The 27,373-nt window shown below is 47.5% G+C and overlaps 1 protein-coding gene across 1 annotated transcript in view; it reads left to right on the top strand.

Moving 5' to 3' along the window:
* The window catches only part of LOC137542185 (tyrosinase-like), a 299,951-nt gene that overhangs the window by 123,803 nt on the left and 148,775 nt on the right, over positions 1-27,373 (top strand). The window contains exon 2 of the mRNA XM_068263912.1: positions 17,047-17,864. Within this exon, the coding sequence (XP_068120013.1) occupies positions 17,067-17,864 (798 nt within the window). The 5' untranslated portion in view covers positions 17,047-17,066. The remainder of the gene's footprint in view (positions 1-17,046; positions 17,865-27,373) is intronic.

Here is a 27,373-nt window from a genome sequence, read left to right as displayed (position 1 = left end):
CCCAGCAGAATCAGAGTGGCAGTAAACAATGGTATATAGTCTGGCTGAGCGGTGTACACAGAGTGTCAGTAAACAATGGTATATAGTCTGGCTGAGCGAGCGGTGTACTACTGTTCCCAGCAGAATCAGAGTGGCAGTAAACAATGGTATATAGTCTGGCTGAGCGGTGTACACAGAGTGTCAGTAAACAATGGTATATAGTCTGGCTGAGCGGTGTACACACAATGCTATATAGTCTGCTATATAGTGTCAGTAAACAATGGTATATAGTCTGGCTGAGCGAGCGGTGTACTACTGTTCCCAGCAGAATCAGAGTGGCAGTAAACAATGGTATATAGTCTGGCTGAGCGGTGTACACAGAGTTTCAGTAAACAATGGTATATAGTCTGGCTGAGCGGTGTACACAGAGTGTCAGTAAACAATGGTATATAGTCTGGCTGAGCGGTGTACACAGAGTGGCAGTAAACACAATGCTATATAGTCTGGCTGAGCGAGCGGTGTACTACTGTTCCCAGCAGAATCAGAGTGGCAGTAAACAATGGTATATAGTCTGGCTGAGCGGTGTACACAGAGTGTCAGTAAACAATGGTATATAGTCTGGCTGAGCGGTGTACACAGAGTGTCAGTAAACAATGGTATATAGTCTGGCTGAGCGGTGTACACAGAGTGGCAGTAAACACAATGCTATATACTCTGGCTGAGCGAGCGGTGTACTACTGTTCCCAGCAGACACAGAACAGTGAACAGAATGCTATATAGTGTGGCTGAGCGAGCGGTGTACCACTATTCCCAGCAGACACAGAACAGTGAACAGAATGCTATATAGTGTGGCTGAGCGGGCGGTGTACCACTATTCCCAGCAGACACAGAACAGTGAACAGAATGCTATATAGTGTGGATGAGCGAGCGGTGTACCACTATTCCCAGCAGACACAGAACAGTAAACAGAATGCTATATAGTGTGGCTGAGCGAGCGGTGTACCACTATTCCCAGCAGACACAGAACAGTGAACAGAATGCTATATAGTGTGGCTGAGCGAGCGGTGTACCACTATTCCCAGCAGACACAGAACAGTGCACAGAATGCTATATAGTGTGGCTGAGCGAGCGGTGTACCACTATTCCCAGCAGACACAGAACAGTAAACAGAATGCTATATAGTGTGGCTGAGCGAGCGGTGTACCACTATTCCCAGCAGACACAGAACAGTAAACAGAATGCTATATAGTGTGGCTGAGCGAGCGGTGTACCACTATTCCAAGCAGACACAGAACAGTGAACAGAATGCTATATAGTGTGGCTGAGCGAGCGGTGTACCACTATTCCCAGCAGACACAGAGTGGCAGTAAACAGAATGCTATATAGTGTGGCTGAGCGAGGTACACAGAGTGGCAGTAAACAGAATGCTATATAGTGTGGCTGAGCAAGCGGTGTACTACTATTCCCAGCAGACACAGAGTGGCAGTAAACAGAATGCTATATAGTGTGGCTGAGCGAGGTACACAGAGTGGCAGTAAACAGAATGCTATATAGTGTGGCTGAGCAAGCGGTGTACTACTGTTCCCAGCAGTGACACAATGACAGGGGGGACCCTGGCTAGCGTGGCTGGAGCGCGAACTACCCTGCCTGCCTACCCAAAGCTAAACCCACAGACAAATGGCGGAGATATGACGTGGTTCGGGTATTTATTTACCCGAACCACGTGACCGTTCGGCCAATCAGAGCGCGTTCGGGTCCGAACCACGTGACCCGTTCGGCCAATCACAGCGCTAGCCGAACGTTCGGGGAACGTTCGGCCATGCGCTCTTAGTTCGGCCATATGGCCGAACGGTTTGGCCGAGCACCGTCAGGTGTTCGGCCGAACTCGAACATCACCCGAACAGGGTGATGTTCTGCAGAACCCGAACAGTGGCGAACACTGTTCGCCCAACACTACTCCTCCATACCTCCTCCTGCTGCTGCTGCTGCTGTCTGTCTGTGTTTCCCACTGCCAGGGTACACAGATGATTTACCTTCTGCTGCCACCAGCTATTACGTCAAACAATAGCTGCTCGCCTACTCCTCCATTCCTCCTCCTGCTGCTGCTGTCTGTCTGTGTTTCCCACTGCCAGGGTACACAGAATTACCTTCTTCTGCTGCCACTCTGCCACCAGCTATTACGTCAAACAATAGCTATATTGGTTGCAAAACCAAAACCAAACAAACCATTAAAAAAAAAAAAAAAAGGTTTAATTTTTCTGAGGTGCCCGGGTTGAAAACTGTGTTGTCCCAGTTGTGTATTGGACACAATGTGGGCTGCACGACCGCTGTCTGGGACCTCCTGTTGTGTTTATTTACAGCCCTGGTATCACCGCTAGGTACCAGGGCTATTATGTCACGCTGCCTACCTGCTGCCACACTCACACTGCTCCTCCATACCTCCTCCTGCTGCTGCTGCTGCTGTCTGTCTGTGTTTCCCACTGCCAGGGTACACAGATGATTTACCTTCTGCTGCCACTCTGCCACCAGCTATTACGTCAAACAATAGCTGCTCGCCTACTCCTCCATTCCTCCTCCTGCTGCTGCTGTCTGTCTGTGTTTCCCACTGCCAGGGTACACAGAATTACCTTCTGCTGCCACTCTGCCACCAGCTATTACGTCAAACAATAGCTATATTGGTTGCAAAACCAAAACCAAACAAACCATTAAAAAAAAAAAAAAGGTTTAATTTTTCTGAGGTGCCCGGGTTGAAAACTGTGTTGTCCCAGTTGTGTATTGGACACAATGTGGGCTGCACGACCGCTGTCTGGGACCTCCTGTTGTGTTTATTTACAGCCCTGGTATCACCGCTAGGTACCAGGGCTATTATGTCACGGCGAGCTGCCTGCCTCATTGACTGCCTGCTGCCACACACTCATCCTCCTCCTCCTGCTGCTGAATTTACCTCCTGCTGTCTTTGTGTTTCCACTGCCAGGGAGCACATACAATGGCGCTTCCAACATGCGTGCGCCCACCAGCTATTTGTTACGCTCAAAAATAGCTGCATTTCTTTAAAAAAAAAATTGAAAAGAGAAATACGTGAAGAAGAAGAAGACGATATTGAAAAAGAAGGAGAAGGAGAAGATGAAGATGAAGAAGAAGATGAAGAAGAAGATGAAGAAGATGATGAAGAAGAAGATGAAAAAGAAGAAGAAGATGAAGAAGATGAAGAAGATGAAGAAGAAGAAGATGAAGAAGAAGAAGAAGATGAAGAAGAAGAAGATGAAGAAGATGATGAAGAAGATGAAGAAGAAGAAGAAGAAGAAGAAGAAGAAGAAGATGAAGAAGAAGAAGAAGAAGATGAAGAAGAAGAAGAAGAAGAAGATGAAGATGAAGAAGAAGAAGATGAAGAAGAAGAAGATGAAGAAGATGAAGATGAAGAAGAAGAAGAAGATGAAGATGAAGAAGAAGAAGAAGATGAAGAAGATGAAGAAGAAGAAGATGATGAAGAAGACAATATAGAAGAAGAAGAAGAAGATATAGAAGAAGAAGATCTAGAAGAAGAAGAAGAAAGATAAAGAAGAAGAAGAACAAGTATATACAGTAACACTACTGAACAAAATTAAGGACACAACTTCTCTTTCCACATTTTTTTTTAAAGGAACATCCCCACATAATCACTTGCTGTTGTTACTTGGAAAAAAAGATGTTTCTTGCATCATTCACCCTCAAAACAAGTGTTGGAAGCTATTTAAGGCCAATTCGAATAGTCAGCTCGAATAGTGAGCTCGAATACCGACTCGAATAGTGAGCTCGAAGTCCGAGGTCGAATCGAATAGTAAAAATTATTCGACTCGAATATTCGACTGACCTCGAATAATTTACTATTCGAATTCGACCAAACTCGAATTTTAAAAAGGGGTATTTGAGCATCACTGGTCACACGTAATCAGAATGGCATAGAGTGTAATGCTGTACAGGATTGCCACACACACACATGGTAACACCGGGATTGTCACACGTAATCAGAATGGCATAGAGTGTAATACTGTACAGGATTGCCACACACACACATGGTAACACCGGGATTGTCACACGTAATCAGAATGGCATAGAGCGTAATGCTGTACAGGAACGCCACACACACACACGGTAACACCGGGATTGTCACGCGTAATCAGAATGGCATAGAGCGTAATGCTGTACAGGAACGCCACACACACACATGGTAACACCGGGATTGTCACACGTAATCAGAATGGCATAGAGCGTAATGCTGTACAGGATTGCCACACACACACGGTAACACCGGGATTGTCACACGTAATCAGAATGGCATAGAGCGTAATGCTGTACAGGATTGCCACACACACACACGGTAACACCGGGATTGTCACACGTAATCAGAATGGCATAGAGCGTAATGCTGTACAGGATTGCCACACACACACACGGTAACACCGGGATTGTCACACGTAATCAGAATGGCATAGAGTGTAATGCTGTACAGGATTGCCACACACACACACGGTAACACCGGGATTGTCACACGTAATCAGAATGACATAGAGCGTAATGCTGTACAGGATTGCCACACACACACACGGTAACACCGGGATTGTCACACGTAATCAGAATGGCATAGAGCGTAATGCTGTACAGGATTGCCACACACACACACGGTAACACCGGGATTGTCACACGTAATCAGAATGGCATAGAGCGTAATGCTGTACGGGATTGCCACACACACACACACGTTAACACCGGGATTGTCACACGTAATCAGAATGGCATAGAGCGTAATGCTGTACAGGATTGCCACACACACACACGGTAACACCGGGATTGTCACACGTAATCAGAATGGCATAGAGCGTAATACTGTACAGGATTGCCACACACACACGGTAACACCGGGATTGTCACACGTAATCAGAATGGCATAGAGTGTAATGCTGTACAGGATTGCCACACACACACACATGGTAACACCGGGATTGTCACACGTAATCAGAATGGCATAGAGCATAATGCTGTACAGGATTGCCACACACACACATGGTAACACCGGGATTGTCACACGTAATCAGAATGGCATAGAGCGTAATGCTGTACAGGATTGCCACACACACACATGGTAACACCGGGATTGTCACACGTAATCAGAATGGCATAGAGCGTAATGCTGTACAGGATTGCCACACACACACATGGTAACACCGGGATTGTCACACGTAATCAGAATGGCATAGAGCGTAATGCTGTACAGGATTGCCACACACACACATGGTAACACCGGGATTGTCACACGTAATCAGAATGGCATAGAGTGTAATGCTGTACAGGAACGCCACACACACACGGTAACACCGGGATTGTCACACGTAATCAGAATGGCATAGAGCGTAATACTGTACAGGATTGCCACACACACACGGTAACACCGGGATTGTCACACGTAATCAGAATGGCATAGAGCGTAATACTGTACAGGATTGCCACACACACACATGGTAACACCGGGATTGTCACACGTAATCAGAATGGCATAGAGTGTAATGCTGTACAGGATTGCCACACACACACATGGTAACACCGGGATTGTCACACGTAATCAGAATGGCATAGAGCATAATGCTGTACAGGATTGCCACACACACACATGGTAACACCGGGATTGTCACACGTAATCAGAATGGCATAGAGTGTAATGCTGTACAGGATTGCCACACACACACACGGTAACACCGGGATTGTCACACGTAATCAGAATGGCATAGAGTGTAATGCTGTACAGGAACGCCACACACACACACGGTAACACCGGGATTGTCACACGTAATCAGAATGGCATAGAGCGTAATGCTGTACAGGAACGCCACACACACACACGGTAACACCGGGATTGTCACACGTAATCAGAATGGCATAGAGCATAATGCTGTACAGGAACGCCACACACACACATGGTAACACCGGGAGTGTCACACGTAATCAGAATGGCATAGAGCGTAATGCTGTACAGGAACGCCACACACACACATGGTAACACCGGGATTGTCACACGTAATCAGAATGGCATAGAGTGTAATGCTGTACAGGAACGCCACACACACATGGTAACACCGGGATTGTCACACATAATCAGAATGGCATAGAGCATAATGCTGTACAGGATTGCCACACACACACACACGGTAACACCGGGATTGTCACACGTAATCAGAATGGCATAGAGCGTAATGCTGTACAGGAACGCCACACACACACGGTAACACCGGGATTGTCACACGTAATCAGAATGGCATAGAGCGTAATGCTGTACAGGATTGCCACACACACACACGGTAACACCGGGATTGTCACACGTAATCAGAATGGCATAGAGTGTAATACTGTACAGGATTGCCACACACACACACGGTAACACCGGGATTGTCACACGTAATCAGAATGGCATAGAGTGTAATGCTGTACAGGATTGCCACACACACACACGGTAACACCGGGATTGTCACACGTAATCAGAATGGCATAGAGTGTAATACTGTACAGGATTGCCACACACACACACGGTAACACCGAGATTGTCACACGTAATCAGAATGGCATAGAGCGTAATGCTGTACAGGATTGCCACACACACACATGGTAACACCGGGATTGTCACACGTAATCAGAATGGCATAGAGTGTAATACTGTACAGGATTGCCACACACACACACGGTAACACCGGGATTGTCACACGTAATCAGAATGGCATAGAGTGTAATGCTGTACAGGATTGCCACACACACACACACGGTAACACCGGGATTGTCACACGTAATCAGAATGGCATAGAGCATAATGCTGTACAGGAACGCCACACACACACACATGGTAACACCGGGATTGTCACACGTAATCAGAATGGCATAGAGCGTAATGCTATACAGGAACGCCACACACACACACACATGGTAACACCGGGATTGTCACACGTAATCAGAATGGCATAGAGCATAATGCTGTACAGGAACGCCACACACACACACACGGTAACACCGGGATTGTCACACGTAATCAGAATGGCATAGAGCGTAATGCTGTACAGGATTGCCACACACACATGGTAACACCGGGATTGTCACACGTAATCAGAATGGCATAGAGCGTAATGCTGTACAGGAACGCCACACACACACACACACACGGTAACACCGGGATTGTCACACGTAATCAGAATGGCATAGAGTGTAATGCTGTACAGGATTGCCACACACACATGGTAACACCGGGATTGTCACACGTAATCAGAATGGCATAGAGCGTAATGCTGTACAGGATTGCCACACACACACACAGTAACACCGGGATTGTCACACGTAATCAGAATGGCATAGAGCGTAATGCTGTACAGGATTGCCACACACACACATGGTAACACCGGGATTGTCACACGTAATCAGAATGGCATAGAGTGTAATACTGTACAGGATTGCCACACACACACACATGGTAACACCGGGATTGTCACACGTAATCAGAATGGCATAGAGTGTAATGCTGTACAGGAACGCCACACACACACACATGGTAACACCGGGATTGTCACACGTAATCAGAATGGCATAGAGCGTAATGCTGTACAGGATTGCCACACACACACACGGTAACACCGGGATTGTCACACGTAATCAGAATGGCATAGAGTGTAATGCTGTACAGGATTGCCACACACACATGGTAACACCGGGATTGTCACACGTAATCAGAATGGCATAGAGCGTAATGCTGTACAGGATTGCCACACACACACACGGTAACACCGGGATTGTCACACGTAATCAGAATGGCATAGAGCGTAATGCTGTACAGGATTGCCACACACACATGGTAACACCGGGATTGTCACACGTAATCAGAATGGCATAGAGCGTAATGCTGTACAGGAACGCCACACACACACACACACGGTAACACCGGGATTGTCACACGTAATCAGAATGGCATAGAGCATAATGCTGTACAGGAACGCCACACACACACACGGTAACACCGGGATTGTCACACGTAATCAGAATGGCATAGAGCATAATGCTGTACAGGAACGCCACACACACACACATGGTAACACCGGGATTGTCACACGTAATCAGAATGGCATAGAGCGTAATGCTGTACAGGAACGCCACACACACACACACATGGTAACACCGGGATTGTCACACGTAATCAGAATGGCATAGAGCGTAATGCTGTACAGGAACGCCACACACACACACACGGTAACACCGGGATTGTCACACGTAATCAGAATGGCATAGAGCGTAATGCTGTACAGGATTGCCACACACACATGGTAACACCGGGATTGTCACACGTAATCAGAATGGCATAGAGCGTAATGCTGTACAGGAACGCCACACACACAGACACACGGTAACACCGGGATTGTCACACGTAATCAGAATGGCATAGAGTGTAATGCTGTACAGGATTGCCACACACACACATGGTAACACCGGGATTGTTACACGTAATCAGAATGGCATAGAGTGTAATGCTGTACAGGATTGCCACACACACACATGGTAACACCGGGATTGTCACACGTAATCAGAATGGCATAGAGCGTAATGCTGTACAGGAACGCCACACACACACACACACGGTAACACCGGGATTGTCACACGTAATCAGAATGGCATAGAGCATAATGCTGTACAGGAACGCCACACACACACACGGTAACACCGGGATTGTCACACGTAATCAGAATGGCATAGAGCATAATGCTGTACAGGAACGCCACACACACACACACGGTAACACCGGGATTGTCACACGTAATCAGAATGGCATAGAGCGTAATGCTGTACAGGATTGCCACACACACATGGTAACACCGGGATTGTCACACGTAATCAGAATGGCATAGAGCGTAATGCTGTACAGGAACGCCACACACACACACACACGGTAACACCGGGATTGTCACACGTAATCAGAATGGCATAGAGCATAATGCTGTACAGGAACGCCACACACACACACGGTAACACCGGGATTGTCACACGTAATCAGAATGGCATAGAGCATAATGCTGTACAGGAACGCCACACACACACACACACGGTAACACCGGGATTGTCACACGTAATCAGAATTGTGATTTGTAATTTTAATTTTAATTTAACCACTTGCCGACCACGCACTCATACCGCGTGTCGGCAAAGTGGCAGCTGCAGGACCAGCGACGCAGTATTGCGTCGCCAGCTGCAGGCTGATTAATCAGGAAGCAGCCGCTCGCGCGAGCGGCTGCTTCCTGTCAATTCACGGCGGGGGGCTCCGTGAATAGCCTGCGGGCCGCCGATGGCGGCTCGCAGGCTAAATGTAAACACAAGCGGAAATAATCCGCTTTGTTTACATTGTACGGCGCTGCTGCGCAGCAACGCCGTAAGGCAGATCGGCGATCCCCGGCCAATCAGCGGCCGGGGATCGCCGCCATGTGACAGGGGACGTCCTGTCACTGGCTGCACAGGACGGATAGCGTCCTGTGCAGCCCTGATCTCCGGGGGGGGGGGAGCAGGTAGGAGAGGGAGGGGGGAATTTCGCCGCGGAGGGGGGCTTTGAGGTGCCCCCCCCTGCCAGCCACATGCAGGCAGGAGAGATCGGACCCCCCCAGCACATCATCCCCCTAGTGGGGAAAAAAGGGGGGTGATCTGATCTCTCTGCCTGCTACATGATCTGTGCTGGGGGCTGCAGAGCCCACCCAGCACAGATCACTCAACACAGCGCTGGTCCTTAAGGGGGGGTAAAGGGTGGGTCCTCAAGTGGTTAATTACAAGGTAATGCTTAGTCACTGGATGGGGCATGGAGATCACACAGCACAGTATGAGTACCAGGTAATGCTTAGTCACTGGAGGGGAGCATGGAGATCACACAGCACAGTATGAGTACAAGGTAATGCTTAGTCACTGGATGGAGCATGGAGATCACACAGTACAGTATGAGTACCAGGTAATGCTTAGTCACTGGAGGGGAGCATGGAGATCACACAGCACAGTATGAGTACAAGGTAATGCTTAGTCACTGGAGGGGAGCATGGAGATCACACAGCACAGTATGAGTACAAGGTAATGCTTAGTCACTGGATGGGAGCATGGAGATCACACAGCACAGTATGAGTACAAGGTAATGCTTAGTCACTGGATGGGGCATGGAGATCACACAGCACAGTATGAGTACAAGGTAATGCTTAGTCACTGGATGGGAGCATGGAGATCACACAGCACAGTATGAGTACCAGGTAATGCTTAGTCACCGGATGGAGCATGGAGATCACACAGCACAGTATGAGTACAAGGTAATGCTTAGTCACTGGATGGAGCATGGAGATCACACAGCACAGTATGAGTACAAGGTAATGCTTAGTCACTGGATGGAGCATGGAGATCACACAGCACAGTATGAGTACAAGGTAATGCTTAGTCACTGGATGGGAGCATGGAGATCACGCAGCACAGTATGAGTACAAGGTAATGCTTAGTCACTGGATGGGGCATGGAGATCACACAGCACAGTATGAGTACAAGGTAATGCTTAGTCACTGGATGGAGCATGGAGATCACACAGCACCGTATGAGTACAAGGTAATGCTTAGTCACTGGAGGGGAACATGGAGATCACACAGCACAGTATGAGTACAAGGTAATGCTTAGTGAGTCACTGGATGGGGCATGGAGATCACACAGCACAGTATGAGTACAAGGTAATGCTTAGTCACTGGATGGAGCATGGAGATCACACAGCACAGTATGAGTACAAGGTAATGCTTAGTCACTGGAGGGGAGCATGGAGATCACACAGCACAGTATGAGTACAAGGTAATGCTTAGTCACTGGAGGGGAGCATGGAGATCACACAGCACAGTATGAGTACAAGGTAATGCTTAGTCACTGGATGGAGCATGGAGATCACACAGCACAGTATGAGTACAAGGTAATGCTTAGTCACTGGATGTGAGCATGGAGATCACACAGCACAGTATGAGTACAAGGTAATGCTTAGTCACTGGAGGGGAGCATGGAGATCACACAGCACAGTATGAGTACAAGGTAATGCTTAGTCACTGGATAGAGCATGGAGATCACACAGCACAGTATGAGTACAAGGTAATGCTTAGTCACTGGATGGGGAGCATGGAGATCACACAGCACAGTATGAGTACAAGGTAATGCTTAGTCACTGGATGGGAGCATGGAGATCACACAGCACAGTATGAGTACAAGGTAATACTTAGTCACTGGATGGAGCATGGAGATCACACAGCACAGTATGAGTACAAGGTAATGCTTAGTCACTGGAGGGGAGCATGGAGATCACACAGCACAGTAAGAGTAAGGGTAATGCTTAGTCACTGGATGGAGCATGGAGATCACACAGCACAGTATGAGTACAAGGTAACGCTTAGTCACTGGATGGGAGCATGGAGATCACACAGCACAGTATGAGTACAAGGTAATGCTTAGTCACTGGATGGAGCATGGAGATCGCACAGCACAGTATGAGTACAAGGTAATGCTTAGTCACTGGATGGAGCATGGAGATCACACAGCACAGTATGAGTACAAGGTAATGCTTAGTCACTGGAGGGGAGCATGGAGATCACACAGCACAGTATGAGTACAAGGTAATGCTTAGTCACTGGATGGGAGCATGGAGATCACACAGCACAGTATGAGTACCAGGTAATGCTTAGTCACTGGATGGGGCATGGAGATCACACAGCACAGTATAAGTACAAGGTAATGCTTAGTCACTGGATGGGAGCATGGAGATCACACAGCACAGTATGAGTACAAGGTAATGCTTAGTCACTGGATGGGAGCATGGAGATCACACAGCACACTATGAGTACCAGGTAATGCTTAGTCACTGGAGGGGAGCATGGAGATCACACAGCACAGTATGAGTACCAGGTAATGCTTAGTCACTGGATGGAGCATGGAGATCACACAGCACAGTATAAGTACAAGATAATGCTTAGTCACTGGATGGAGCATGGAGATCACACAGCACAGTATGAGTACAAGGTAATGCTTAGTCACTGGATGGGAGCATGGAGATCACACAGCACAGTATGAGTACAAGGTAATGCTTAGTCACTGGATGGGAGCATGGAGATCACACAGCACAGTATGAGTACAGGGTAATGCTTAGTCACTGGATGGGAGCATGGAGATCACACAGCACAGTATGAGTACAAGGCAATGCTTAGTCACTGGATGGGAGCATGGAGATCACACAGCACAGTATGAGTACCAGATAATGCTTAGTCACTGGATGGAGTATGGAGATCACACAGCACAGTATGAGTACAAGGTAATGCTTAGTCACTGGATGGAGCATGGAGATCACACAGCACAGTATGAGTACAAGGTAATGCTTAGTCACTGGATGGGAGCATGGAGATCACACAGCACAGTATGAGTACAAGGTAATGCTTAGTCACTGGATAGAGCATGGAGATCACACAGCACAGTATGAGTACAAGGTAATGCTTAGTCACTGGAGGGGAGCATGGAGATCACACAGCACAGTATGAGTACAAGGTAATGCTTAGTCACTGGATGGAGCATGGAGATCACACAGCACAGTATGAGTACCAGGTAATACTTAGTCACTGGAGGGGAGCATGGAGATCACACAGCGCAGTATGAGTACAAGGTAATGCTTAGTCACTGGAGGGGAGCATGGAGATCACACAGCACAGTATGAGTACAAGGTAATGCTTAGTCACTGGAGGGAGCATGGGGATCACACAGCACAGTAGGAGTACAAGGTAATGCTTAGTCACTGGAGGGAGCATGGGGATCACACAGCACAGTATGAGTACAAGGTAATGCTTAGTCACTGGAGGGGAGCATGGAGATCACACAGCACAGTATGAATACAAGGTAATACTTAGTCACTGGATGGAGCATGGAGATCACACAGCACAGTATGAGTACAAGGTAATGCTTAGTCACTGGATGGAGCATGGAGATCACACAGCACAGTATGAGTACAAGGTAATGCTTAGTCACTGGAGGGGAGCATGGAGATCACACAGCACAGTATGAGTACAAGGTAATGCTTAGTCACTGGATGTGAGCATGGAGATCACACAGCACAGTATGAGTACAAGGTAATGCTTAGTCACTGGATGTGAGCATGGAGATCACACAGCACAGTATGAGTACAAGGTAATGCTTAGTCACTGGAGGGGAGCATGGAGATCACACAGCACAGTATGAGTACAAGGTAATGCTTAGTCACTGGATGGAGCATGGAGATCACACAGCACAGTATGAGTACCAGGTAATACTTAGTCACTGGAGGGGAGCATGGAGATCACACAGCGCAGTATGAGTACAAGGTAATGCTTAGTCACTGGAGGGGAGCATGGAGATCACACAGCACAGTATGAGTACAAGGTAATGCTTAGTCACTGGATGCAGCATGGAGATCACACAGCTCAGTATGAGTACAAGGTAATGCTTAGTTAGTCACTGGATGGAGCATGGAGATTAGGGAAGTTAGGTTCACTCAGATGCATTACATGGGTTTATAGTAGGGGTGGGACGACGAATCCTGCGAATCCACACATCCCTCGAATATTAGGAAATATTCGAGATTCGTGGATTCGAATCCCGACGCCATTTTCCACTATACGAATCCGCCGATTCCCGACGCCGCATCGCCGCGCATCCGCCGCTCGCACTCGTCCCCCTCCGGCCCCCCCGCGCCTCCTCCGCCCGCCCGCATACTGTAACAACTCACCTATCCATAGTGGAGCACAGAGCGGCAGACCTCTCGCTGACTTCCTGGTTCCCCCTAGTGACCGGCTCTTAAAATGATGTCATCAGTATGAGCCGGTCCGGCCACTAGAGGGAACAGGGAAGTAACGAAGAGGTCTGCCGCTCTGCGCTCCACGGGAAGGGTGAGTAGATTCTTATGCAGGGGTGAGCGGAGGAGGCACGGGGGGGGGGGTGTTCTACCTACCGGACACTATCCTTACCTACCTACCTACAGGCCCCTATACCTACCTAAAGGCCCCCTATACATACCTCCCCACCTACCTACAGGCCCCCTATACGTACCTACCTACCTACCGGACACTATACCTACCTACCTACAGGCAACTATCCTTACCTACAGGCCGCTATACCTACCTACCTACAGGCCGCTATACCCACCTACCTACAGGCCCCTATACCTACCTAAAGGCCCCCTATACCTAGCTAAAGGCCCCTATACCTACCTAAAGGCCCCCTATACGTACCTACCTACCTACCTAAAGGCCTCTATACCTACCTAAAGGCCCCTATACCTACCTACCTACCTACCTAAAGGCCCCTATACCTACCTACCTATCTACCTACAGGCCACTATACCTACCTACAGGCCTCAATACCTACCTACCTACCCACCTACCTACAGACCCCCTATACGTACCTACCTACCTAAAGGCACCTATACCTGCCTACCTACATACCTACCTATACTGAAGGTCCCTTTACCTACCTACCAAAAGGCCCCTATACCTACCTACATACCTATACTTAAGGCCCATATACCCTGCTACCTATACTGAATGCCCCTATACCTACCTACCTACCTACCTATATTGAAGGCCCCTATGCCTAGCTACCTACCTATACTGAAGGCACATATACCCTGTTACCTATACTGAAGGCACATATACCCTGCTACCTATACTGAAGGCACATGTACCCTGCTACCTATACTGAAGGCCCATATACCCTGCTACCTATACTGAAGGCCCATATACCCTGCTACCTATACTGAAGGCCCATATACCCTGCTACCTATACTGAAGGCCCATATACCCTGCTACCTATACTGAAGGCCCATATACTCTGCTACCTATACTGCAGGCCCATATACCCTGCTACCTATACTGAAGGCCCATATACCCTGCTACCGATACTGCAGGCCCCTATACCCTGCTACCTATACTGAAGGCCCATATACCCTGCTACCTATACTGAAGGCCCATATACCCTGCTACCGATACTGAAGGTCCCTTTACCTACCTACCTACCTATACTGAAGGCACATGTACCTTACTACCTATACTGCAGGCCCCTATACCCTGCTACCTATACTGAAGGTCCCTTTACCTACCTACCTACCTATACTGAAGGCACATGTACCTTACTACCTATACTGCAGGCCCCTATACCCTGCTACCTATACTGAAGGCACATATACCCTGCTACCTATACTGAAGGCACATATACCCTGCTACCTATACTGAAGGCCCATATACCCTGCTGCCTATACTGAAGGCCCCTATACCCTGCTACCTATACTGAAGGCCCATATACCCTGCTACCTATACTGAAGGCCCCTATACCCTGCTACCTATACTGAAGGCCCATATACCCTGCTACCTATACTGAAGGCACATATATCCTGCTACCTATACTGAAGGCCCATATACCCTGCTGCCTATACTGAAGGCCCATATTCCCTGCTACCTATACTGCAGGCCCCTATACCCTGCTACCTATACTGAAGGCACATATACCTTGCTACCTATACTGAAGGCCCCTATACCTAGTTACCTACCAATACTGAAAGCACATGTACTGTGCTACCTATACTGAAGGCCCATATACCCTGCTACCTATACTGAAGGCCCATATACCCTGCTGCCTATACTGAAGGCCCATATTCCCTGCTACCTATACTGCAGGCCCCTATACCCTGCTACCTATACTGAAGGCACATATACCTTGCTACCTATACTGAAGGCCCCTATACCTAGTTACCTACCAATACTGAAAGCACAGGTACTGTGCTACCTATACTGAAGGCGCATATACGCTGCTACCTATACTGAAGGCCCATATACCCTGCTACCTATACTGAAGGCCCCTATACCTTGCTACCTATACTGAAGGCCCATATACCCTGCTACCTATACTGAAGGCCCATATACCCTGCTGCCTATACTGAAGGCCCCTATACCCTGCTGCCTATACTGAAGGCCCATATTCCCTGCTACCTATACTGCAGGCCCCTATACCCTGCTACCTATACTGAAGGCACATATACCCTGCTACCTATACTGAAGGCCCCTATACCATGCTACCTATACTGAAGGCCCCTATACCCTGCTACCTATACTGAAGGCCCATATACCCTGCTACCTATACTGAAGGCCCCTATACCCTGCTACTTATACTGAAGGCCCCTATACCCTGCTACCTATACTGAAGGCCCCTATACCCTGCTACCTATACTGAAGGCCCATATACCCTGCTACCTATACTGAAGGCCCATACACCTTGCTACCTATACTGAAAGCTACCAATATTGAAGGCACCCATACCTAGCTAGCTATACTGAAGGCACCTTTACCTCGCTACCTATGCCTGGGTACCTATACTGCGGGCAACTATACCACGGATCGCACAATTCTTATGTGCAGGATTCGTTAGATTCGGGATTCGAAAGGTTCGAGATATTCGAGAACCTTTTCAGATTCGGATTCGGATTCGAAAAAATTGTGCATTCGTCCCATCCCTAGTTTATAGTAAAGGAGGTGCATGATCAGGTAGGACACAAAAGGAGGAGGACCCTGCCCAAAGGCTTACAATCTAGAAGGAGAGGTAGAGACACGAAGGTAGGGACCAGAGTTCCATTGTGGGTTTAGAGCAATTGTGAGGGGTAGTAAGCCAGAGTGAAAAGGTGAGTTTTGAGGGCCTTCTTGAAGATGTTGAAGGAGGGGGCTGCCCTAATGGGTGGAGGTAGGGAGTTCCATAGTGTTGGAGCGGCTCTTGAGAAGTCCTGGAGGCGTGCATGTGACTGGGTGATGCGGGGGACGGTCAGGCGAAGTTCATTGGAGGAGCGGAGTGAGCGGCTAGGTGTGTACCTCTGAGTAAGATCAGAAATGTAGGTTGGACAGGTTTTGTGGACAGATTTGTAGGTCAGACACAGTATCTTGAATCTGATGAGGACAGCTATGTTTTTTCGATGATATGTTTGTGACTTGATTAGGTGACTTTCTGCTTGTGTTTTTGCAGATCTTCCTATCAGAAGATCGATGGGGACAACAGCTGTGCTGATCCTGCTGGCTTGCCTCACAGCTGTGCAGGGTTGGTTATTCCCAACTGTGTGCGTTAAGCAATGGAATGGAACACGCATAAGATGTTGTCCATCATTTAATGGCTCAGATTGTGGAAGTAAAGATAACCGGGGCAGTTGCATGATGCTTCCAAGCTCCAGAGCCGCGCTCCCTCCAGATGTCAGAATGGACGAGCGCTATAACTTAGCAGAATTTGTATTTAGTGCCATTTGTCAATGTAAACCAACCTTCCTGGGCCCGGCCTGTGGGGAATGTGCGTTTGGCCTCACAGGGGACAGGTGTGACAAGCCCAACATTGTCTACAGAAGGGATATCATCAGCCTCACCAAGGCTCAGTTCATAACCTTCCTTGCTGAGCTGCATTACTGCAAATACAAGCTAGACCTGGAATACTCCATCCTGAGCTCTGTGGACCGTTTCCGCAGAACCTCCTATGAATTTCGATCAGTCTCTTTCTATGACCACATGTGTTTCATCCACGCGTACATCACGGCACCTTTCATCAACGGAACCCGGGAACGCTCATGGATCAACTTCGGTCACGAGAGCACCGGCTTCCTCACCTGGCACCGCTTATACTTAATGCAATTTGAGAGACAGTTGCAGAAATGCTTGAATAACCCATCTTGGGGTCTCATCTATTACAGCTGGGAGTATGAGGACCCCACAGAATGTATATTCTGCAGAAATGATTACTTTGGAGCCACTGATCACCAAGGCAGAATCGATCCGGGGTCCGTGCTATCGCATTGGCGGGTAAGTAATGCTGAGCCACTGAAAATGCTCCTGTGAGTTCAGCTATTTCCCACTCCTGGCTTTACCTGAGTCCCCCCAACCCCCAAGCACAGAGAACTCCACAAATTCCCTGCTTACCACAATCAATGCTGGACTGGTCAGGATCTCTCCTGTAGCATGTTCTGTCGGTTGCAAACAAGCAGTTCTGACTTCTCTGCTTGCATTGCGTTGCTCAGTTTGTTTTGCATTTGCAATAAGTCTCATTGTCATTTGCAATCACTCTGCAGTTCAGAGTAGTCCAGGATATTGTCATAAATCCATCTATGGCTGGCTGCACTTGAATTGCAGTCAGACAGTTGTGGATTTCATACATGCATGTGGTTGCATAATTTGGCATGCATTTGTAATGAGAGTTTGCTGTATTCCCAGTCAGCTAGCAGCTTTCCATCAGTCTAAAGGATCATACACACATCAGACCATAGTCTTTGGAAAATGAAAGATCACAGACCAATCTTACCCCCTTCCATGTAGTATGAGAGCCATACTCTACACAGTCTATTCTATGGAGCTGCACTCCCCATCAGACAGAAATCTTACCACCTTCCATGTAGTATGAGAGCCATACTCTACACAGTCTATTCTATGGAGCTGCACTCCCCATCAGACAGAAATCTTACCACCTTCCATGTAGTATGAGAGCCATACCTACACAGTCTATTCTATGGAGCTGAACTCCACATCAGATAAAATCTTTGCAAGATGCTGCACACACAGATGCTGTACACATTCAACAGATCAGTATCTGCAAAAGATCTGTTCCTACAAAAGATCTGTTCCTGCAAATTGCATTCATAGTCTATGAGATCTGCAGATCCCATACACACCTTGTTTAACAGACATTCATCTGCAGATCAGATCCACCAGGATGGATCTTCAGATCTGCAGATGATTGTCTGATCTGCAGATGAATGTCTGCTAAACAAGGTGTGTATGATGATCTGCAGATCTCATAGATTATGAATGCAATTTGCAGGAACGGATCTTTTGCGGGAAGAGATCTTTTGCAGATACTGATCTGTTGCATGTCTACAGCATCTGTGTGTGCAGCATCTGTGTGTGCAGCATCTTGCAAAGATTTCTGTCTGATGGGGAGTTCAGCTCCATAGAATAGACTGTGTAGAGTATGGCTCTCATACTACATGGAAGGGGGTAAGATTTCTGTCTGATGGGAGTGCAGCTCCATAGAATAGACTGTGTAGGTATGGCTCTCATACTACATGGAAGGGGGTAAGATTTCTGTCTGATGGGGAGTGCAGCTCCATAGAATAGACTGTGTAGGTGTGGCTCTCATACTACATGTAAGGGGGTAAGATTTCTGTCTGATGGGGTGCTCAGCTCCATAGAATAGACTGTGTAGAGTATGGCTCTCATACTAAATGGAAGGGGGTAAGATTTCTGTCTGATGGGGAGTGCAGCTCCATAGAATAGACTGTGTAGGTGTGGCTCTCATACTACATGGAAGGGGGTAAGATTTCTGTCTGATGGGGTGCTCAGCTCCATAGAATAGACTGTGTAGGTATGCCTCTCATACTACATGGAAGGGGGTAAGATTTCTGTCTGATGGGGAGTGCAGCTCCATAGAATAGACTGTGTAGGTATGGCTCTCATACTACATGGAAGGGGGTAAGATTTCTGTCTGATGGGGAGTGCAGCTCCATAGAATAGACTGTGTAGGTGTGGCTCTCATACTACATGGAAGGGGGTAAGATTTCTGTCTGATGGGGAGTTCAGCTCCATAGAATAGGCTGTGTAGGTGTGGCTCTCATACTACATGGAAGGGGGTAAGATTTCTGTCTGATGGGGAGTGCAGCTCCATAGAATAGACTGTGTAGGTGTGGCTCTCATACTACATGGAAGGGGTACAGACTAACCAGCAAGCTCATGGTGACCCAGAACTCATTGGAGTGTGTAAGGGACTACAATGGTCCTAAAAGCCCCCTTACTAAGATGTTAAGAAAAACAAAAAAATTGCTTTCCTAAAACAGAAAGAATTTGCGATAATTCAGGTTGGAGTGAGCTTGAGATGTCTCCCAGAGCACCTCTGCTGAATATATGCAAATTAACCATTGTACCCTTAGAAGCTAAACACACCTCCAGAACCGCTGGAATGCAATGATGTGTCAGCTTGTTAAATTATACAGAGCCATAATAATCCAACATGCATACAGACTGTTTTGGATTTTTTGATCCTTATCAGTGCATGGCATAGATGAATTTGGCTCTATGCAGTAGGGCTTGTAACACCGAGAGGTACAGACTACCCAGCAAGCTCATGGTGACCCAGAACTCATTGGAATGTGTAAGGGACTACAATGGTCCTAAAAGCCCCCTTACTAAGATGTTAAGAAAAACAAAAAAATTGCATTCCTAAAACAGAAAGAATTTGCGATAATTCAGGTTGGAGTGAGCTCGAGATGTCTCCCAGAGCACCACTGCTGAATATATGCAAATTAATACATGGAAGGGGGTAAGATTTCTGTCTGATGGGGAGTGCAGCTCCATAGAATAGACTGTGTAGAGTATGGCTCTTATACTACATGGAAGGGGGTAAGATTTCTGTCTGATGGGGAGTTCAGCTCCATAGAATAGACTGTGTAGGTGTGGCTCTCATACTACATGGAAGGGGGTAAGATTTCTGTCTGATGGGGAGTGCAGCTCCATAGAATAGACTGTGTAGGTGTGGCTCTCATACTACATGGAAGGGGGTAAGATTTCTATCTGATGGGGAGTGCAGCTCCATAGAATAGACTGTGTAGGTATGGCTCTCATACTACATGGAAGGGGGTAAGATTTCTGTCTGATGGGGAGTGCAGCTCCATAGAATAGACTGTGTAGGTGTGGCTCTCATATCACATGGAAGGAGGTAAGATTTCTATCTGATGGGGAGTGCAGCTCCATAGAATAGACTGTGTAGGTGTGGCTCTCATATCACATGGAAGGAGGTAAGATTTCTGTCTGATGGGGAGTGCAGCCCCATAGAATAGACTGTGTAGGTGTGGCTCTCATACTACATGGAAGGGGGTAAGATTTCTGTCTGATGGGGAGTGCAGCTCCATAGAATAGACTGTGTAGGTGTGGCTCTCATACTACATGGAAGGGGGTAAGATTTCTGTCTGATGGGGAGTTCAGCTCCATAGAATAGACTGTGTAGGTGTGGCTCTCATACTACATGGAAGGGGGTAAGATCTCTGTCTGATGAGGAGTGCAGCTCCATAGAATAGACTGTGTAGGTATGGCTCTCATACTACATGGAAGGGGGTAAGATTTCTGTCTGATGGGGAGTGCAGCTCCATAGAATAGACTGTGTAGGTGTGGCTCTCATACTACATGGAAGGGGGTAAGATCTCTGTCTGATGGGGAGTGCAGCTCCATAGAATAGACTGTGTAGGTATGGCTCTCATACTACACGGAAGGGGGTAAGATCTCTGTCTGATGAGGAGTGCAGCTCCATAGAATAGACTGTGTAGGTGTGGCTCTCATACTACATGGAAGGGGTAAGATTTCTGTCTGATGGGGAGTGCAGCTCCATAGAATAGACTGTGTAGGTGTGGCTCTCATACTACATGGAAGAGGGTAAGATTTCTGTCTGATGGGGAGTGCAGCTCCATAGAATAGACTGTGTAGAGTATGGCTCTCATACTACATGGAAGGGGGTAAGATTTATGTCTGATGGGGAGTGCAGCTCCATAGAATAGACTGTGTAGGTGTGGCTCTCATACTACATGGAAGGGGGTAAGATTTCTGTCTGATGGGGAGTGCAGCTCCATAGAATAGACTGTGTAGGTATGGCTCTCATACTACATGGAAGGGGGTAAGATTTCTGTCTGATGGGGAGTTCAGCTCCATAGAATAGACTGTGTAGGTATGGCTCTCATACTACATGGAAGGGGGTAAGATTTCTGTCTGATGGGGAGTGCAGCTCCATAGAATAGACTGTGTAGGTGTGGCTCTCATACTACAAAGAAGGGGGTAAGATTTCTATCTGATGGGGAGTGCAGCTCCATAGAATAGACTGTGTAGGTGTGGCTCTCATACTACATGGAAGGGGGTAAGATTTCTGTCTGATGGGGAGTGCAGCTCCATAGAATAGACTGTGTAGGTATGGCTCTCATACTACACGGAAGGGGGTAAGATTTCTGTCTGATGGGGAGTGCAGCTCCATAGAATAGACTGTGTAGGTGTGGCTCTCATACTACATGGAAGGGGGTAAGATTTCTGTCTGATGGGGAGATCAGCTCCATAGAATAGACTGTGTAGGTATGGCTCCCATACTACACGGAAGGGGGTAAGATTTCTGTCTGATGGGGAGTTCAGCTCCATAGAATAGACTGTGTAGGTATGGCTCTCATACTACATGGAAGGGGGTAAGATCTCTGTCTGATGGGGAGTGCAGCTCCATAGAATAGACTGTGTAGGTGTGGCTCTCATACTACATGGAAGGGGGTAAGATTTCTGTCTGATGGGGAGTGCAGCTCCATAGAATAGACTGTGTAGGTGTGGCTCTCATACTACATGGAAGAGGGTAAGATTTCTGTCTGATGGGGAGTGCAGCTCCATAGAATAGACTGTGTAGGTATGGCTCTCATACTACATGGAAGGGGGTAAGATCTCTGTCTGATGGGGGGAGTGCAGCTCCATAGAATAGACTGTGTAGAGTATGGCTCTCATACTACATGGAAGGGGGTAAGATTTCTGTCTGATGGGGAGTACAGCTCCATAGAATAGACTGTGTAGGTATGGCTCTCATACTACATGGAAGGGGGTAAGATTTCTGTCTGATGGTGAGTGCAGCTCCATAGAATAGACTGTGTAGGTGTGGCTCTCATACTACATGGAAGGGGGTAAGATTTCTATCTGATGGGGAGTGCAGCTCTATAGAATAGACTGTGTAGGTATGGCTCTCATACTACATGGAAGGTGATAAGATCTCTGTCTGATGTGGAGTTCAGCTCCATAGAATAGACTGTGTAGGTGTGGCTCTCATACTACATGGAAGGGGGTAAGATTTCTGTCTGATGGGGAGATCAGCTCCATAGAATAGACTGTGTAGGTATGGCTCTCATACTACACGGAAGGGGGTAAGATTTCTGTCTGATGGGGAGTGCAGCTCCATAGAATAGACTGTGTAGGTGTGGCTCTCATACTACATGGAAGGGGGTAAGATTTCTGTCTGATGGGGAGTTCAGCTCCATAGAATAGACTGTGTAGGTGTGGCTCTCATACTACATGGAAGGGGGTAAGATCTCTGTGTGATGGGGAGTGCAGCTCCATAGAATAGACTGTGTAGGTGTGGCTCTCATACTACATGGAAGGGGGTAAGATTTCTGTCTGATGGGGAGTGCAGCTCCATAGAATAGACTGTGTAGGTATGGCTCTCATATCACATGGAAGGAGGTAAGATTTCTGTCTGATGGGGAGTTCAGCTCCATAGAATAGACTGTGTAGGTGTGGCTCTCATACTACATGGAAGGGGGTAAGATTTCTGTCTGATGGGGAGTGCAGCTCCATAGAATAGACTGTGTAGGTGTGGCTCTCATACTACATGGAAGGGGGTAAGATTTCTGTCTGATGGGGAGTTCAGCTCCATAGAATAGACTGTGTAGGTGTGGCTCTCATACTACATGGAAGGGGGTAAGATTTCTGTCTGATGGGGAGTGCAGCTCCATAGAATAGACTGTGTAGGTATGGCTCTCATATCACATGGAAGGAGGTAAGATTTCTGTCTGATGGGGAGTTCAGCTCCATAGAATAGACTGTGTAGGTGTGGCTCTCATACTACACGGAAGGGGGTAAGATTTCTGTCTGATGGGGAGTGCAGCTCCATAGAATAGACTGTGTAGGTGTGGCTCTCATACTACATGGAAGGGGGTAAGATTTCTGTCTGATGGGGAGTTCAGCTCCATAGAATAGACTGTGTAGGTGTGGCTCTCATACTACATGGAAGGGGGTAAGATCTCTGTGTGATGGGGAGTGCAGCTCCATAGAATAGACTGTGTAGGTGTGGCTCTCATACTACATGGAAGGGGGTAAGATTTCTGTCTGATGGGGAGTGCAGCTCCATAGAATAGACTGTGTAGGTATGGCTCTCATATCACATGGAAGGAGGTAAGATTTCTGTCTGATGGGGAGTTCAGCTCCATAGAATAGACTGTGTAGGTATGGCTCTCATACTACATGGTAGGTGATAAGATCTCTGTCTGATGTGGAGTTCAGCTCCATAGAATAGACTGTGTAGGTGTGGCTCTCATACTACATGGAAGGGGGTAAGATTTCTGTCTGATGGGGAGATCAGCTCCATAGAATAGACTGTGTAGGTATGGCTCTCATACTACACGGAAGGGGGTAAGATTTCTGTCTGATGGGGAGTGCAGCTCCATAGAATAGACTGTGTAGGTGTGGCTCTCATACTACATGGAAGGGGGTAAGATTTCTGTCTGATGGGGAGTTCAGCTCCATAGAATAGACTGTGTAGGTGTGGCTCTCATACTACATGGAAGGGGGTAAGATCTCTGTGTGATGGGGAGTGCAGCTCCATAGAATAGACTGTGTAGGTGTGGCTCTCATACTACATGGAAGGGGGTAAGATTTCTGTCTGATGGGGAGTGCAGCTCCATAGAATAGACTGTGTAGGTATGGCTCTCATATCACATGGAAGGAGGTAAGATTTCTGTCTGATGGGGAGTTCAGCTCCATAGAATAGACTGTGTAGGTGTGGCTCTCATACTACATGGAAGGGGGTAAGATTTCTGTCTGATGGGGAGTGCAGCTCCATAGAATAGACTGTGTAGGTGTGGCTCTCATACTACATGGAAGGGGGTAAGATTTCTGTCTGATGGGGAGTTCAGCTCCATAGAATAGACTGTGTAGGTGTGGCTCTCATACTACATGGAAGGGGGTAAGATTTCTGTCTGATGGGGAGTGCAGCTCCATAGAATAGACTGTGTAGGTGTGGCTCTCATACTACATGGAAGGGGGTAAGATTTCTGTCTGATGGGGAGTTCAGCTCCATAGAATAGACTGTGTAGGTGTGGCTCTCATACTACATGGAAGGGGGTAAGATTTCTGTCTGATGGGGAGTGCAGCTCCATAGAATAGACTGTGTAGGTGTGGCTCTCATACTACATGGAAGGGGGTAAGATTTCTGTCTGATGGGGAGTTCAGCTCCATAGAATAGACTGTGTAGGTGTGGCTCTCATACTACACGGAAGGGGGTAAGATTTCTGTCTGATGGGGAGTGCAGCTCCATAGAATAGACTGTGTAGGTGTGGCTCTCATACTACATGGAAGGGGGTAAGATTTCTGTCTGATGGGGAGTTCAGCTCCATAGAATAGACTGTGTAGGTGTGGCTCTCATACTACATGGAAGGGGGTAAGATCTCTGTGTGATGGGGAGTGCAGCTCCATAGAATAGACTGTGTAGGTGTGGCTCTCATACTACACGGAAGGGGGTAAGATTTCTGTCTGATGGGGAGTGCAGCTCCATAGAATAGACTGTGTAGGTGTGGCTCTCATACTACATGGAAGGGGGTAAGATTTCTGTCTGATGGGGAGTTCAGCTCCATAGAATAGACTGTGTAGGTGTGGCTCTCATACTACATGGAAGGGGGTAAGATTTCTGTCTGATGGGGAGTGCAGCTCCATAGAATAGACTGTGTAGGTGTGGCTCTCATACTACATGGAAGGGGGTAAGATTTCTGTCTGATGGGGAGTTCAGCTCCATAGAATAGACTGTGTAGGTGTGGCTCTCATACTACACGGAAGGGGGTAAGATTTCTGTCTGATGGGGAGTGCAGCTCCATAGAATAGACTGTGTAGGTGTGGCTCTCATACTACATGGAAGGGGGTAAGATTTCTGTCTGATGGGGAGTTCAGCTCCATAGAATAGACTGTGTAGGTGTGGCTCTCATACTACATGGAAGGGGGTAAGATCTCTGTGTGATGGGGAGTGCAGCTCCATAGAATAGACTGTGTAGGTGTGGCTCTCATACTACATGGAAGGGGGTAAGATTTCTGTCTGATGGGGAGTGCAGCTCCATAGAATAGACTGTGTAGGTATGGCTCTCATATCACATGGAAGGAGGTAAGATTTCTGTCTGATGGGAAGTTCAGCTCCATAGAATAGACTGTGTAGGTGTGGCTCTCATACTACATGGAAGGGGGTAAGATCTCTGTGTGATGGGGAGTGCAGCTCCATAGAATAGACTGTGTAGGTGTGGCTCTCATACTACATGGAAGGGGGTAAGATTTCTGTCTGATGGGGAGTGCAGCTCCATAGAATAGACTGTGTAGGTGTGGCTCTCATACTACATGGAAGGGGGTAGGATTTCTGTCTGATGGGGAGTGCAGCTCCATAGAATAGACTGTGTAGGTGTGGCTCTCATACTACATGGAAGGGGGTAAGATCTCTGTCTGATGGGGAGTGCAGCTCCATAGAATAGACTGTGTAGAGTATGGCTCTCATACTACATGGAAGGGGGTAAGATTTCTGTCTGATGGGGAGTGCAGCTCCATAGAATAGACTGTGTAGGTGTGGCTCTCATACTACATGGAAGGGGGTAAGATTTCTGTCTGATGGGGAGTGCAGCTCCATAGAATAGACTGTGTAGGTGTGGCTCTCATACTACATGGAAGGGGGTAAGATCTCTGTCTGATAGGGAGTGCAGCTCCATAGAATAGACTGTGTAGGTGTGGCTCTCATACTACATGGAAGGGGGTAAGATTTCTGTCTGATGGGGAGTGCAGCTCCATAGAATAGACTGTGTAGGTGTGGCTCTCATACTACATGGAAGGGGGTAAGATTTCTGTCTGATGGGGAGTGCAGCTCCATAGAATAGACTGTGTAGGTGTGGCTCTCATACTACATGGAAGGGGGTAAGATTTCTGTCTGATGGGGAGTTCAGCTCCATAGAATAGACTGTGTAGGTGTGGCTCTCATTCTACACGGAAGGGGGTAAGATTTCTGTCTGATGGGGAGTGCAGCTCCATAGAGTAGACTGTGTAGGTGTGGCTCTCATACTACACGGAAGGGGGTAAGATTTCTGTCTGATGGGGAGTGCAGCTCCATAGAATAGACTGTGTAGGTGTGGCTCTCATTCTACACGGAAGGGGGTAAGATTTCTGTCTGATGGGGAGTGCAGCTCCATAGAATAGACTGTGTAGGTGTGGCTCTCATACTACATGGAAGGGGGTAAGATTTCTGTCTGATGGGGAGTGCAGCTCCATAGAATAGGCTGTGTAGGTATGCCTCTCATACTACATGGAAGGGGGTAAGATCTCTATCTGATGGGGAGTGCAGCTCCATAGAATAGACTGTGTAGGTATGGCTCTCATACTACATGGAAGGGGGTAAGATTTCTGTCTGATGGGGAGATCAGCTCCATAGAATAGACTGTGTAGGTATGGCTCTCATACTACACGGAAGGGGGTAAGATTTCTGACTGATGGGGAGTGCAGCTCCATAGAATAGACTG

Source organism: Hyperolius riggenbachi, chromosome 2 (assembly GCF_040937935.1).
Source record: "Hyperolius riggenbachi isolate aHypRig1 chromosome 2, aHypRig1.pri, whole genome shotgun sequence".
NCBI lineage: Eukaryota > Metazoa > Chordata > Amphibia > Anura > Hyperoliidae > Hyperolius > Hyperolius riggenbachi.
The sequence above is the reverse complement of the archived record's forward strand: the minus strand, read 5'-3'. Positions and strand labels throughout refer to the sequence as shown.